Raw genomic sequence first — 15,507 nt, forward strand, 5'->3', positions numbered from 1 at the left:
TCCTTCCTTCCTTCCTTCCTTCCTTCCTTCCTTCCTTCCTTCCTTCCTTCCTTCCTTCCTTCTCCCTCCCTCCCTCCACCTGGAATGGGGCAACTCATTGCAGCCAACTTGCCACGGCCAATTCACTGAGGTCAACACACCATGACCAATTAACCATGCCAACTCAGCACAGCCAACTCGCCATGGGGCAACTTGCTATGGCCAACTCACCATGGGAAAACTCTCTGCAAGACAATTCAACAATTCAATATAAATATTTAAAATAATTAAAACATTATTTTAATTTTTGTCATTCACATTTCATTTTATCCATCCTTTGGCATCTTTTCTTTAATGATTCTGTTCCACTATTTCTTCAATATTAGTGTAACTCTTGTCCCGCAGCAAGTTGTCCTGCAGTGAGTTGACATTGGTAAGTTGGCCGCAACAATTTGGTTGCAGCAATTTGGCCATGGCCAGTTGGCCGTGGCAAGTTGGCTGAGGTGAGTTGTTTAGACCTCCTTACTTACTTCCTTCTTTCCTTCCTCCCTCCCTCTCTTCCTTTTCTCCTCCCTCCTCTATGCCCCCTTCCCTTTCCGTCAGGCAGGTAAATGCCTCCCTCCTTCCATCTATTGCACAAATGGCAAGGAAGCTGTCAAGAAACATTGAAAATTATACTCATTTGACCACAGCAGGGCAGCAGCAGCTGAAGCAGCTACAATTTACCCAAATTTCATTCCCTCAGGCGAAATGATCCTGGCATTCTGTAAGTTAGCCCAATTGAGGTATCTATGTTGGCAAAGTTTTGCTGCATTATGCAGAGCTTCAACCCACCTGAAACTTGCAAAGTATCAAATAGAGGCAAAAGTTTTAGTCCTATACTGTAAGGTAATAGGTAAAGGTAAATTGGTTCCCCTCGCACATATGTGCTAGTCATTCCCGACTCTAGGGGATGGTGCTCATTTCTGTTTCAAAGCCGAAGAGCCAGCGCTGTCTGAAGATGTCTCCATGGTCATGTGGCCGGGATGACTCAACACCAAAGGCGCACAGAACGCTGTTACCTTCCCACCAAAGGTGGTCCCTATTTTTTCTACTTGCATTTTTTATATGCTTTCGAACTGCTAGATTGGCAGAAGCTGGGGCAAGTAACGGGAGCTCACCTTTCGATCGACAAGCTCAGCGTCTTAGCCACTGAGGCACCATGTCCCTTTACAAAGTAGCAAACAGAGGCAAAGGTTTTAGTTTCCTATACTGTACAAATATTATTTCCATACAATACTAAGACTTTAGTGGTAGTCACTTTAAAATGTTTCTATTACAAGTAAACAAGTTTCCAGGAACCTAAGTGGTACAGATAGTCCTCCACTTATGACCACAATGAGGCCAAAATTTTTGTTGCTAAGTGAGACAATTGTGAAATTTTGCCCCATTTTACCAGCTTTCTTGCCACAGTTGTTAAGTGAAACACTGCAGTTTTTATGTTGGCAACATGGCTGTTAAGTGAATCTGGCTTCCCTATTGACTTTGCTTGAAAGAAGGACATAAAGGGGGATCTCATGATCCCAGGGCACTGCAGCCTGTCCAAAATATGAACCAGCTGCTGAGCATCTAAATTTTGATCATGTGACCATAGGGATGCTGCAACGGTCATAAGTGTGAAAAAATGGTTATAAGTCACTTTTTTCAGTGTTGTAACTTCAGGCGGTCTCTAAATGAACTGTTGTAAGTCGAGGACTATCTGTATTTGGATCCTGAGTTTCCCAGGGTACAAGTGAGTGGTGAGGAGTAAAGCAGCAAGGAAGATAGCAGCTACGTATAAAAAGTGGGTAGGATTTTGATCTCGCAGTCATGACTATTATCTTGAGAGTTTTTGTCACTCCTTTCTCCACAGACACTCTTGGATGAACTGTGATGAGCTGGGACAAGGCACAAAGGCCGCACAGCCAGCTGACAGTTCAAACTCCCCTTTAATGCTCCTAATTTAATGCTCCTCTGTGGGGGCTCCCACACTCTGGAACGAACTCCCCCCGGGCTTACGCCAGATATCTGACCTTCGGACATTCCGTCGCGAACTGAAAACATATCTCTTTATTCGCGCGGGGCTGGCTTGAATGGAATTTTAAACTCAAATTTTTAGCAATTTTAATGGGGTTTTTGGTTTTATGGTAAATTTCTTAAATTTTTCAGGCTCATTTAATAAGTTTTTAATTGATATTTTAACTTTGTATATTGTATATTGTTCTTTGTTGGTTTTATTCTGCCTGTACACCGCCCTGAGTCCTTCGGGAGAAGGGCGGTATAAAAATCAAATAAATAATAATAATAATAATAATAATTTTCCCCAAACGTTCCTATGTTCTTGGCAAGTCCCAGAGCAAAGTGTGCATGCACACACACACACACACACACACAGCAGCCTCTGGCTGTGAGCAGTCTAACAAAGCACAGGAACAGGGAAATGAATCCACAAAGTAAGGAACAAGGCACTGAGTCCACGAAGCCAGCAACAAACAATGAGTCCATGAAGCCAGGAAGAAGCAAGCAGTCTGCAATGACACAGAAAAGTCTACAAATTCATCATTTGTTCCCGACAAACGCCCCTTCCCACAGCGTCTCCTTAAATCTCAGTCCCCAGGGGTGCCTTGTGAAGTCTTCGGGTCAGCCTGCGCTGTTCCCGCCTTCTCTCCACTCTCTATGTTCAGGGATCAAGAGAGGGCGGTCCTTGCTCATCACTTGAGCTCCATTACTCCTCATTTCCACTGCTTGCCCTCTCTTGGTTATCTTGCCCTTCCCATTCCTCCCTGCTAACAAGCCATCCCAATCCTGAGGAAATCTGGACTGCATCGTCCTGCTCTTTCCCACATTCCTCCGAGGCAAACGAAGCCGCCCCCTTGATTTCCATCGGCTCCAGCTTCAGCTCGTCCACCTCCGCAGATTCGGGCTCATGAACAAAGAGGCTAAACTGATGTGCTTATGTCCTTGAACTGGCCATTCTAGTCTTCCAGAAGTGGCTGAGAGTATTAGTAATAGCTGAATATTCACTTGTCTGTCTAAGCCCTTTTAGCAAAGCACTGCTAAAAAAATAATTGAAAGAAATCCCAACCTCAGATGCTGTTTTTTCTTAAATGCAATGTACCAAGCTGCACGACCGGAGTCCCTAGGGGCTATGTGAGCTGCAGCCTCTGTCAGACTAGACCGAAATTGCCATGGCTAAAGATGAAGCAGACACATAAGCAGAGTGGACAAAAGATTCCCTTCAGGGAAGTAGTTAAGAAGGAACCAAGTTGCTGATGAAACAAAGGGAAGAAAAATGTCATTTGAAGCGGACAAAGGAAGTTGGGCTTGAGCATAAGGAGGTCTCCGTTGTCCTTAAGTCCCATCAAGAGCTAACAGACTTGTAAAATAACAAGGCAAGATAGCTGTCACTTTGGTGAATCAACAAAAGCAAGGACTTTTGGTCCTTGATGGCTTCCATCCCTCTAGCTAATGCTTGGCAGTTGAGATGGACAGTGGTAAGTGTGGATGAGGGTGTCTCTGGATGTGAGAAAGAGATAATGTATTTATGCAGCTGATGACCAGCCTTAATGAATATTTAACTTGTCAGCTAAAAGTGATAGATTTGTGATAGATTTAGTTAATCTAGATATTCAAGATATTGTGATAGATTTAGTTAATCTTGATGTAACTTTTATATTTGTCTGTATTATTTAATTAACATTTTACCACTTTTCATAGTTTTTTTTAAAGATTTGTGTGTGTGTGTCTATAGATAGACAGAATTCTTTATTGGCCAAGTGTGATTGGACACACAAGGAATTTGTCTTGGTGCATACACTCTCAGTGTTCATAAAAGAAAAGATACGTTCATCAAGAATGTACACACACACACACACACACATACACACACACACACACACACACACACACACACACACACACACACACAGAGAGAGAGAAATCTTATTCACCAAGAATATCTATGTGGTTGCTAAGAGACAACAACTTGATAGTACCTACTGATAATAATTCATATTAACTGAATTTCATTCACTTAATAATCAACTCAAGCTTAAATTAATTCTAATATAGTTTGGGGAGCTCCCTATCCACCTTTTTTCTTGCTCCACCAGGCTGTTAAAAGTTTAAAAAATTACCTGCAGCCTCAAAGAACCTACAAAGTCTCCTTATACATGTGCACACACATACAAAGGAATCTATAGATTTAGACATTGCAATCAACAGGTTGTGGCTCAGCCTTGCTAAGTTTAAGTGGCTCTGAGTTTTGAGTTCCCCAGATCTGGGAGTTGCTATAACTGTGTATTATGTACCAATTATGCCCATTCCTGGTTTTGCTCATGGGTACTCATGCTTTGGTTACCTCCCAATTGGACTATTGCAACATACTTTACATGGGGCTGCCCCTGAAAACTATCTAGAAACATCAATTGGTCCAGAATGCAGCAGTGCAGATAATTATGGGTGCATCTTGTTATGCCCACCTAACACTGCTACTCTGCAAGCTGCACTGGCTTCTGATAAGCTTCTGGATGCAACCAAAGATCCCAGTGGTTATCTTTAAAAACCTATATGACATAGGACCAGGTTATCTGAGGGACTTTTCCTATGGACATCTGCCTGCTCCACACTCTCCCACAAAGAAAGCATGCTCCAGGATCCTTCTTTTAGGCCTTGTCGTCTTATGGGACCTAGGAAGGGTGACTATTTCTTTGTGGCTGCCCCTGCTTTCTTAACCAACCCTTCCCCTCCAATATACACAATTCCCAACTCTCTTTGCCTTTAGGAAAGCCTCAAGACCTGTCTCTTCCCTCAGGCATTAGATGTCACTTGAGTGGGAGTCTGTGGTTTGCTCTGTTCTGTACTTGGTTGCCATTTTACATTTTAGCTTTTATATTTATATATTGTTTGGTGGTTGTTGTTGTTCTTATTGTTAGGGTTTGTCGCACAGTTAGCCAGACAGATGTTCAGACTAGAGTTAGCATTTTTATCCACCTAATCAAGTCATTCTCAGATAGGTAGATGTGGATGTTTGATGGTGTTACTGATATTGTCATAGGATGTACAGTAAGCTGTCCAAGTGAAGCTTTTGTAATTGACTGATTGTGAATTGGTCAATGCCCATGGTGCTTCAGTTATTTTGGAATTGCACTCAAGGGCATATTACTATTGGTACTACCCTTGCCTTTTTTTCCTTTTTTTTTGCCACAGTGGTTCTACTTCTATTTGCACGTCTTTATATTTTGTCCTGTTCTTTCTCTTTTATTCTGCTGTCTCCAGGTACTGCCATGTCTATTACCCAGACTTTTTTTGTTGTCTTTCTTATCAAGTATTGTTAAGTCTGGGGTGTTATATGGCAAATGCCCGTCGGTTTGAATTCTAAAGTTCCACAGCACTTTAGCTTCTTCATATTTTACGACTATTGCTGTGTGTTTAGGCTGTATGCTGCTCCAGAGTCACACTGTCTGAGTCGAGAGGCATTATAAATCTTAAAACGAATAAATAAAAAGAGGTGTTATTCCATTCCACGGAGACATTTTAAGATGCTTACAGCACATGGCATCTGCTCCTATGGCTCAGCCAATGTCTTCTAGCATGACCACAGCTGGCAAAGGTGAATCCTGGATGAGTTTTGCAGCTGTGCCCTGAGGCTGATGCTTCCAAAAGCCTAGCAGAGCCTCCCCAGGTATCTGCTTGGTCTTTCTTGTTCAAACAGTGGCATTACGAAACATAAGAAATCAAATCAAAACAAGTCCTCTGCAGAAGGACACCGATTCAGAACAATCTGTGCCTCTAGAAATCTCCTCCCCAAACCTGCATAGTGGAAAAAGGGAAACAAGGCTAAATGTTGGAGTTCCCGTCCAGTTAGAGAAGTCGGAACTGATTAATCGTGTGCGTATAATTAATTGATAAAACCTGCACTCATTTCCATATGTCTAAACAAATCTCTTGGAACACAAAGCATCTTCTCCCTTTGCCGATGCTGCACTTGGCAAGTGGCAGAAGCCAATGGCTGGGTGGAATTAATAATTAGGGCTGTTATTAAGAGAAGCGCACAGGGAAAGGAAACCTGGTTTTTTGATACAAACCTGAAGAAATGCACTACATTCTGGATAATTTGCCAAACCATTCCAGATTGGCCATGAACCAGAGCAAAAGCTAGAATGTTTCTGTCATTCTGGATTTCAGATGGAGGGATTCCAGAGTGATTTTACAGGGCAAATACAGTATGATGGGGTTGGTGTTGTCCCCTGTCTCCTTCCTCCACCTTTCAGCAAGTGCTCTGGAGCCCATCTGAAAAAAAAAATAGTAAGCATATCTGACAATGTTTGTACATCTTGGCTTAAAGTTCAGAGTTGCTTCCTGTGTTGGGGAATCCGAGGAAAATCTGTCAGAATATGCATGAATTGGGATAGACATGGCAACAGGTCAACCATTGGGGACTGAGTGGAATAGAACATGGTAACAAGGTCAGCCAATGTATAGGCATAGCAACTAAGTCATCCAATGAGGGCTGTTTGAGAGCTGAGACAGTTAGGAGCCTGGGCGTGTCTTAGTTTAACTTTCTGTGCTGAGAACCAAACAAGTCTGGTCTTGTCTGTCTGCTACTGGAACTAAAAGCATTCTCTCCTGCCTACCATGTTGGAAGAATCTGCTGTTGGCATTGTAAATTTGCTTCATGCGTTATTATGTATATAAAGAAGTCAATGAATCCTGCTCAATCAGTTTACCTGTGTGTGCTTTCTGGATTTGATTTTTGCAGCAAACTCTGACAAAATCATGAGATCATATCCCCCCCAATTGTCCCTCCTCCTTCAGGAGGTCAGGCTGGTCTGGTCCAATGCCAACTCCTTCTCGGCCCCTCGTGGTAATCTTCTTCCACAGGTCTCTAGTTGTCAGTCATTCGAGGAATGCAGTTTCAGTTAGGAAAAACCCGCGTTATTCATCCTCAGCCGTTAATCCCCCCCCCACAAGGTTATGTCAGCCGACACTCATAATAGGCTCCCTTCCCCTACCCTGTACAGTGATATGATACATCTGATTCCTATAATTGTTAGATAATACAGCATAAACATTTCACATTCTATCTACTGCTATAAACTATTCAAAAGTATACGAAGATTAGAGCGGAGGCTGACATTCGGCCCTCCTGCAACAAGGACGTCAGTCCTAGAAAGGAAAAAAGAGAAGTTAGGGTTTGTCAGGATATTTTTTATAGAATTGTGCTATCTTTTCGGAAGCCCGAACATCTTCTTTGTTTACCCATTCAGCTTGGGACAAGGGGAAGTGTTTCCAAGCCACGAGATATTGAATTCTATTTCTATGTTTCCGTGAATCTAATATTTCTTTAATTTCAAAATGCTGTTCTCCCTCTATGAGAATAGGTATAGGAGGGGATGTATGGGTCGCACGGAGAGTGGAAGTATGCTCTGGTTTTAACAAGCTCACATGGAAAACGGGGTGAATTCGTCTAAGTGTTTTTGGCAAGTCCAGTTGTACAGTCACGGGGTTGATGATTTTCACTATGGAGAAAGGTCCCACATATTTGGGTCCAAGTTTTTTAGATTTTTGGGTGGTTTGAAGATATTTTGTGGAAAGGTAAACTTTATCACCCACTTTGTATTTGTTCTCAGGGGATCTTTTCTTATCTGCTTGTTGTTTATGTGCACGGTGAGCATCACAATTGCCTTGAGTCATTTTCCAGGTGCTTTGTATTTGATCTATCCATTCTGACAAAGAGGAAACTGTGGTTTCTTCTTTGGAAGTTCAGAGATAGGTACAAAATCTTGACCTGAAGCTATTTTAAAAGGAGTAAATCCGGTGCTACTATGAACTGAGTTGTTATAGGCAACCTCAGCGAAAGGTAAGAGGTCTGCCCAATTGTCCTGCTGGTAATTAATATAACAACGTAAATATTGTTCTAGTACAGAGTTCGAACGTTCACAACTTCCATTGGTCTGGGGATGATGGGAGCTTAATCCTGGGCGGAGCCAATAAGTCGTAAAAATTCTTTCCAAAAGTGAGAAGTGAATTGAACTCCTCGATCTGAAATAATGCGGTCAGGAACTCCGTGGAGTCTATAAATGTGTTGTACAAACAATTTTGCTAGGGTCTTTGAGGAGGGTATTTTTGAACATGGAATAAAATGGACTTGTTTGGAGAAAAGGTCAGTTACAACCCATATAACTGTATTGCCTGCGCTTTCAGGTAGTTCCACTATGAAATCCATGGATATTTCTTTCCATGGGGTTCCTGGCCTGGCTACCGTTTGTAGTAGTCCAGGAGGCTTTCCAGGAGGTCTTTTTGACAATGCAAATAGGGCAACTTGCTACATATGCTTGTACATCCTTTTTAAGACTTGGCCACCAGAATTGTCTTTTAAGAAGATGTAAGGTTTTTACAAATCCAAAGTGTCCTGCCATTTTGGCATCATGGCAACGTAGTAGGATGGTTTCTCTGAGTGAGAGAGGAACGTATAGTTTTGTTCCAATCCAAGCTAGTCCATCACGGAGTGTGCATTCATGGGAATGCGCTAAGTACCAGTCATCGGTGGTTAAAGCGTCTTTAAATGACTTGGTTAGTTCATCTGGGAGAGAGGATTCGGGTTTGGAGTGGCTTCTAGTTATAGCTGGAGCTGCCAACTGTTGCACGGGAAGTATTGGCTGAACTACCTCGGAGCGAGTGCAATTGTATTGGGGCAACCGTGAGAGAGCATCTGCTAAGAAGTTTTTTCCTCCCGGAATGTAATGTAAGGTGAAATTAAAACGGTTAAAATATTGAGCCCAGCGGGCTTGTTTAGGTGAAAGTTTTCTAGGAGTTTTTAGGGCCTCTAGATTTTTGTGGTCAGTCCAAACTTCAAACGGATGATTTGAACCTTCTAAGAAATGTCTCCATGTTCGTAAGGCCCAATGAACTGCAAATGCTTCCTTTTCCCAAATAGCCCATCGTCTTTCAGTTTCAGTCAATTTCCGAGAAGTGAAAGCACAGGGTTGTAGTTTACCATCAGGATTGTTTTGGGGCAAAACGGCTCCGACTGCTACATCACTGGCATCTGCTTGTATTACAAAGGAACATTCATGTCGGGTGTTTCAAAATTGGTTCGCAGCAAAGAGTCGTTTCAATTTTTCAAATGCTGCTTGACATTCCATTGTCCATTCGAGGGGCAGTGATGGTTTGGGTTTAGTGTCTCCTTTAGTTTTTAGGAGGTTGGTGATTGGCAAAGCAATTTGAGCAAAGGAGGGGATGAATTGACGGTAGAAATTTGCGAATCCTAAAAAACTTTGTAGCTGTTTGCGGGTGCGTGGGGGGGCCCATTCCAAAACAGCTTTCACCTTTTCTGGATCCATTTCCAATCCATCCGCTGAAATGCGATACCCTAAGTAGTCTATTTTAGTTTGATGGAAATCACATTTGGATAGCTTGCAATACAGTTCAGCAGATAATAACTTTTTGAGAACTGCTCTTACTAGTTTAATATGTTCTTCCATAGTTTCTGTATAGATGAGTATGTCGTCAAGGTAGACAAGAACCCCTTTGAACAAATGCTGATGGAGTATTTCATTTATCAGTTGCATAAAAACTGCAGGCGCCCCTGTAGACCAAAAGGCAGTACTCAAACTCGAACCACCCTAGTGGACAGTTGAAAGCGGTTTTCCATTCATCCCCTCCTTTATACGGACTCTGTAGTAAGCTTCTCGCAGGTCCAATTTGGTGAAGAACTTCCCCTTCGCTAAGTGTGCTAACATATCTTTCATGAGCGGCATGGGGTATATGTTTTGGCGCACACTGCGTTTAAATTTCTATAGTCAACTATCAGACGAAATGAGCCGTCTTTCTTTTCCCGGAACATCACAGGTGCGGCCACGCGAGGCCTAGCTGGTTGGATAAAGCCCGCTCTAGGTTTTGTCTATGAACTTTCAGCTCTCCCAATTCCTTTTGGGTCATGGGGTAAGCTTTTGGTTTTGGAAGTTTTACCCCGGTAGGATGTCGATGGCACAATCAATAGGCCTATGGGAGGTAGAACGTCTGATGCTTTCTCACTAAAGACTTCCGCAGGTCCCAGTACTCCTTAGGTATCCTTTCCTCCCCATCTATCCGTTCAACCATTGCCCCCCACTTATCTTGGAGCATGGCCATAGTCTGACTCTTCTTGGATCCCCCTTTTCCTCCTTTTAACGCTCTTGGGCGGAACCGTAAGACTCCTGTTCTCCAGTTAATATGGGGGTTCCATTTCCAACCATGACAGTCCTAGTACCAAAGGTTGGTCCATTCCAGGGGCTACTATGAAGTTTAAAATCTCGCGATGGTCTCCAATTTCCATTTCTATGGGTTCTGTTACGAAATGGGCGGGTCCTCCCCCTGCCACACTGCCATCCAACTGGGCAAATGCTATGGGCCTGCTTAGGGTTCTCAACCTTAGTTCCATTTTTTCTACTAGTTCGGGACTGATCATGCACCTAGTACATCCCGAATCTAATAATGCTAACATTTCCCCCTTGTTGCCCGAGGAGGGAACATGCAGGTTGACTGGAATGTCCAAGGGGCCCCGTGCCCAACTCACCAGAAAGTCTTCGTCGGACTCCGATGTGGTTTTGCTGTCATCTGTGTCGGTCGACGCTTCGCGGTCCTCCTGGATGGGCGTGCCCTTCTTGGCAATGCCGTCCTCCACTTTTGCCGGTATTCGCCTTAGCAGTTGGTTTCACTGCTTCCTTCCCACCACCAGGGGTCGTGCTTGGAACCAACTTCACTCGACAGTCGGCTGCCCGATGGCCCTCTTTTCCACATCTGTAGCACGCAGTCGATCGTTGTCTCCCTCCCTCTGGTCTAGGCGTGTCCCTTGAGGGCCACCCAGGAGAATGGGCCGGGTACGGTCTTCCAGTGCGCTGCCTTCTGCTACGGTCCTTCGCTAGCTCAATTTCCATCTCTGCTGCCAGGGTATACCAGCCATACAATGTGGTTGGAGACGCTCGTGCCCGGCACAGTTCATAGAGATCTCCATTCAGGCCCTCTTTGTAAAAGTCGACCAGGATCACCTCCGACCACCCTCTCATCAAGGGGACTAGATCACTGAATTCCTGGGTATAATCAGCCACCGGTCTCCTCCCTTGCCTGATGGTTTTCATTCGACCTTTGGCCTTCTGCTCCGCCAGGGGGTCCTCAAACCTCCTCCTTAGTGCCGTAATAAAATGCTCGTAATTTTGCAGTAGGGGGGAGTGGTTTTTATACAGCGACACAAACCATGCAGCTGCTCTTCCGGTCAAATTGTGGGTCACAGCTCTAACTTGTGCTGCCTGTGACCAATAATCTCCCCCCCAGTCTAACATGTGGTCATTCACTATCGCCAGGAACAATTCCAGCTCCTTCGCATCTCCATCATATTTTTCTAATATGGGGAATTTTGGCTTTTCCTTCCCCTCGCAGCCTTGCTTGGTCAGCAGGTGGCGCGACCCACATCCAATTCAGCTTCCTCTGGGGAGAGGGTTCGTGGCTCTGGCTCTTCGGAAATCTCTCTGCCCAGGGAATCTCCTCCAGCTGGCCCCCTTGTGTCATCTTCCTCCTCTTCTCCCTCCCCCCAGGAGGCCCGGGTCGGGGTTCCATACCTTTGACGGGCTGCTTGCCTTACTTTCACTTCACGGAAAAGACGCAAGGCTTCCTCTAACTGGAGCTTGTCCTTTATCTCTTGCTCTCCCTGCCAATCCGAAAGCCTAAACTTCTCTTTTTTCTTCCTTTTTGTCACTCCAGAGGGAAGCTCTTCTGTGTCTGGTTTCCAACTTTTATCTTCCAGCTGTAATTGTTCCATCCACCGATCTCTGCAATCTTCCAGCTCAGGGTTAAAAGTGGCAGCAGGAATTCCTCCGGACGCCTCCCCCGATTCAGCCAGCGACTGGCTCTCCCTCACATTTTTAAACTCTCCTCCCTCGGTATTGCGGTTGCAATCCTGGTTAGAAGACATGCTGTGAGATCCAACTTAATGTCAGACTACCTCTGATTATAGCTAAGAAAGAAAACACCTTGACTTCATTTGAATTAAAGACAAGTACTTTTACTAGCTACAGTCATGATGGCAGCGTATAAAGTTGGATCTGAGACAGAATAAGGCTAACACATCATATCCCCCCCAATTGTCCCTCCTCCTTCAGGAGGTCAGGCTGGTCTGGTCCAATGCCAACTCCTTCTCGGCCCCTCGTGGTAATCTTCTTCCACAGGTCTCTAGTTGTCAGTCATTCGAGGAATGCAGTTTCAGTTGGGAAAAACCCGCGTTATTCATCCTCAGCCGTTAATCCCCCCCCCACAAGGTTATGTCAGCCGACACTCATAATAGGCTCCCTTCCCCTACCCTGTACAGTGATATGATGCATCTGATTCCTATAATTGTTAGATAATACAGCATAAACATTTCACATTCTATCTACTGCTATAAACTATTCAAAAGTATACGAAGATTAGAGCGGAGGCTGACAGCTGCCCAGAAAAAAAAAAGTTTTTAAAAATCAAAGCAGAAAAGCCAGACACATATTTTTAAGGGTATATTTCCCAGTTAGGCAGAGACCAGATAATGATATAAGCTCAAGGAACAAGTTTCAAAGAAGCAAGCCGAAAGCAAGTACAGGTTTCAAAGCAATTCCTCAAGTCCTTTGTCCTTCATCCGGGGATGAGATTTAAAAGGGAGAGCAGAACGTATTAAAATAATAAAACAATAGGCAGGGCAGAGCAGAGCTCTTAAGCTTCACATTTGACCTTCTCCTACAGAAATGCAGAAGGGAGCATTTGCTGATGGCTTTCAAGCTGTTAAAGTAGAAAATTGCTTGGAAAGTCAAGGCTGCCCGCTTCCTATCTTGTGCAAATACTTACAGGAAATCAATAGGTAAAGAAGTTGACTCTACTTACTGTATCTGACTGTGCAAATAATGTTTCTAACGGAGAGAAAATCTGGAGGCTCTTTGCAATGTGCTTGGCCACTATTGCTGCTGCTGCTGCTACTATTAAGATGCTTTTTGTATGGTGGCCACTGTGGGAGCCAGTTAAGAGGTGGAGGTGGATGAAACTGTTGCTGAGATGACAGGGAAGTGAAAGGTTGGGTTGAATGTTTTGGCTTTGGGTAAAAGTTAGGAGGGAAAAAAGGGAGCTAATGGAATGGTTTCCTGGCATGAATGAACTGAGATTGCATTGGGAAGACTAGCATCTTGGATGGATGTTGCAGATGTGGAAGAAAAAGAGACCAAGAAGGAAGAGGGTGGGAAACTGATTTATTACGCCTCACCAGGCAGAGTTTGATTGGAGCCTTGTGGAATCGAGTTTCCTTCAGAGTTAGTTGGTCCAGGTGACAGAGCAACCACAGAACAATCAGCAACCAGGAGGAATGTTTGGTTGGCCAGACTTCAGTCAAACTGCTGGAAGTCCCCCAGATGTGGCAACCACTAATATCACTTGGGCCAAGATTGAAGGGCAGAAGGGAGGGCTCTAGACTGAGGTCCTTCAAGACAGTCCAGACAAGAAACCAAAATCATGACTACCACTTTTATTATAATGTTACAGTAAATGAATCTTGCGTCTGAAAGCATTTCTCCCCTCCCTTGCCTTTACTTTCCAGAGACCTAGGGAGGGTCCCTTCTGAGATGCTTTCTTTACTTCCATTCCTCCGATGGGCTGAGATATCTCTTGTCTGAACGTTGCCTAGGCTGCAACTCCTCTTCATCCTGTTCCCATGGTTATTCTCACAGTCCATTACATTAAAGTAATGGCTCCTTGGATGAAATTGCATGAAGTCTCAGTCATCCCCATGAATCAGGCAGAGGTCAAGAAATTGTTGAGAGTGGAGACCACTGTTGGGGAATTTCAGGTCATTGTCTTTTGGCTGGAGGATTTAGGAAAGAGGGTCACATTGTTGGATTGCATGGTTCTGACAGATTTGAAAATGATTTCAGAGGCCTGGGATTTGAAGACACAATGGGCCAGGTGGATAAATTCCTCTGGGGATTCCATTTATAGACTGGCTCTACAAGGGTGTTGTGATACCACCCGTGAGGCTGAGGGCAGGGAAGTGGCTGTTTTATATGGGAGATGGCTTGAGCTGAACTCTCACTTGCAGCAAGGGGGGAAGATCTAGTAGGATGCATCATTGGGATGGTGTGCCCTGACAGAAAGGCCCCTCCCCTTCTAGAGTTGGGGATGGATGGATGAAGGCAGTGGAAAAGTTAATTTGCTAGATCAGAGGTCTCCAACCTTGGCAACTTTAAGACTTGTGGACTTCAACTCCCAGAGTTCCTCAGCCAACAAAGCAAAGATGGCTGAAGAACTCTAAGAGTTGAAGTCCACAAGTCTTAAAGTTCCCGAGGTTGGAGACCAGTGGTGGGTTGCCCCCGGTTTGCTCCAGTTCTGTAGAGCTGGTAGTAAAATTCTGCTGGCATTCAGAGAACTGGTGGTAGTGGCTGGCTGGCCACGCCCCTAAACCGGTTCTCCGATCATCAGAGGTTTGGGGTTTTTTTACTTTTAAAAGCCTCTTTTCTTCAGCCAAAAAGGGGCTTTTAAAAGAAAAAAAACCCTTCTGATGATCATGTGGCTAAGCAGGGATCCTCAGAGGAGCATTTTAAAAACTTTTTTTCTCTGGCCCACCCAATCCCCACTCCTCACTTATTTAAGCAAGCTCCTTTCGGTCTCGCTTTCCTTCGGCGTCTCCAATCAGTTACATTGTCTGGAAGGCAAAATCAGTTGCAGCTAATGTAATTGATTGGAGTTCCCCAGGAACTCTGGGAGTTGAAGTCCACAAACTTTAAAGTTATACGGTTGGAGACCCCGATTTAAAAAATTTAAATAAAATAACAAAATATTTGTGCAGCTTTCTGAGATTTGGTGTGTTTCTGTAGTGTTTCACTCTAACTACACAAACACACAGAATCTCACAAAGCTGTATGTGGCATTTTGTGTGTGTGAGTCTGTTGTGTTGTGTGTGTGTATAAAGTGTGAAACTTGGTTTTTGAGCTTTTTGTGGCTTTGTGAGGTTCCTGCTTGTTGCAGGGGCCCTTTTGGGTGAAGTGCAGTTGCTTTTACATTGTGTGTGAGTCAGTTGTGTTGTGCTGTGTTGTGTGTGTGTAAAGTGTGAAACTTGGTTTTTGGTACCTCTTATTGTTCTGTATACTTTATTTATTATTTTTATTATTTATTGTTATTGGCCATGCCCACCCAGTCACATGATGGCCAAGCTACTCTCACCCAGTCACATGACCACCAAACCACACCCAGTGTCACATGACCACCCAGCCAAATAAGCCACGCCCACAGAACCGGTAGTAAAAAAAATTAGAACCCATCCCTGTTGGAGGTCCCTATGCTAGATTGATGGATTGAATGGTTAGGTATCTGAGTGACATTCTGTGGATGTTAAGATTACATAGGAAGTCTGAGTGCAATCAGGGAAATTTGATATGAAGGAAGGGGAGAAAACAGGTATAGTTCACTTGTGGTGGGTTGAAAGAGATTTGCAGAATCTAGTTTCAGGACTCACACAGTTGACTA

At 44.1% G+C, this 15,507-nt stretch overlaps 1 protein-coding gene across 5 annotated transcripts in view; it reads left to right on the plus strand.

Annotated features, from left to right (window-relative positions):
• Positions 1–15,507, plus strand: part of PIGG (phosphatidylinositol glycan anchor biosynthesis class G) — a 185,511-nt gene that overhangs the window by 104,190 nt on the left and 65,814 nt on the right. The window contains exon 13 of one of the 5 annotated variants that reach the window (XM_058166484.1): positions 1,871–3,704. The exons of the other annotated variants lie outside the window; for them this stretch is intronic. Within the exon in view, the coding sequence (XP_058022467.1) occupies positions 1,871–1,964 (94 nt within the window). The 3' untranslated portion in view covers positions 1,965–3,704. Of the gene's footprint in view, positions 1–1,870; positions 3,705–15,507 lie in introns of those variants that run through there. 5 annotated transcript variants of the gene reach the window in all.

The sequence above is a fragment of the Ahaetulla prasina genome, chromosome 2, assembly GCF_028640845.1.
Source record: "Ahaetulla prasina isolate Xishuangbanna chromosome 2, ASM2864084v1, whole genome shotgun sequence".
Taxonomy (NCBI): Eukaryota; Metazoa; Chordata; class Lepidosauria; order Squamata; family Colubridae; genus Ahaetulla; species Ahaetulla prasina.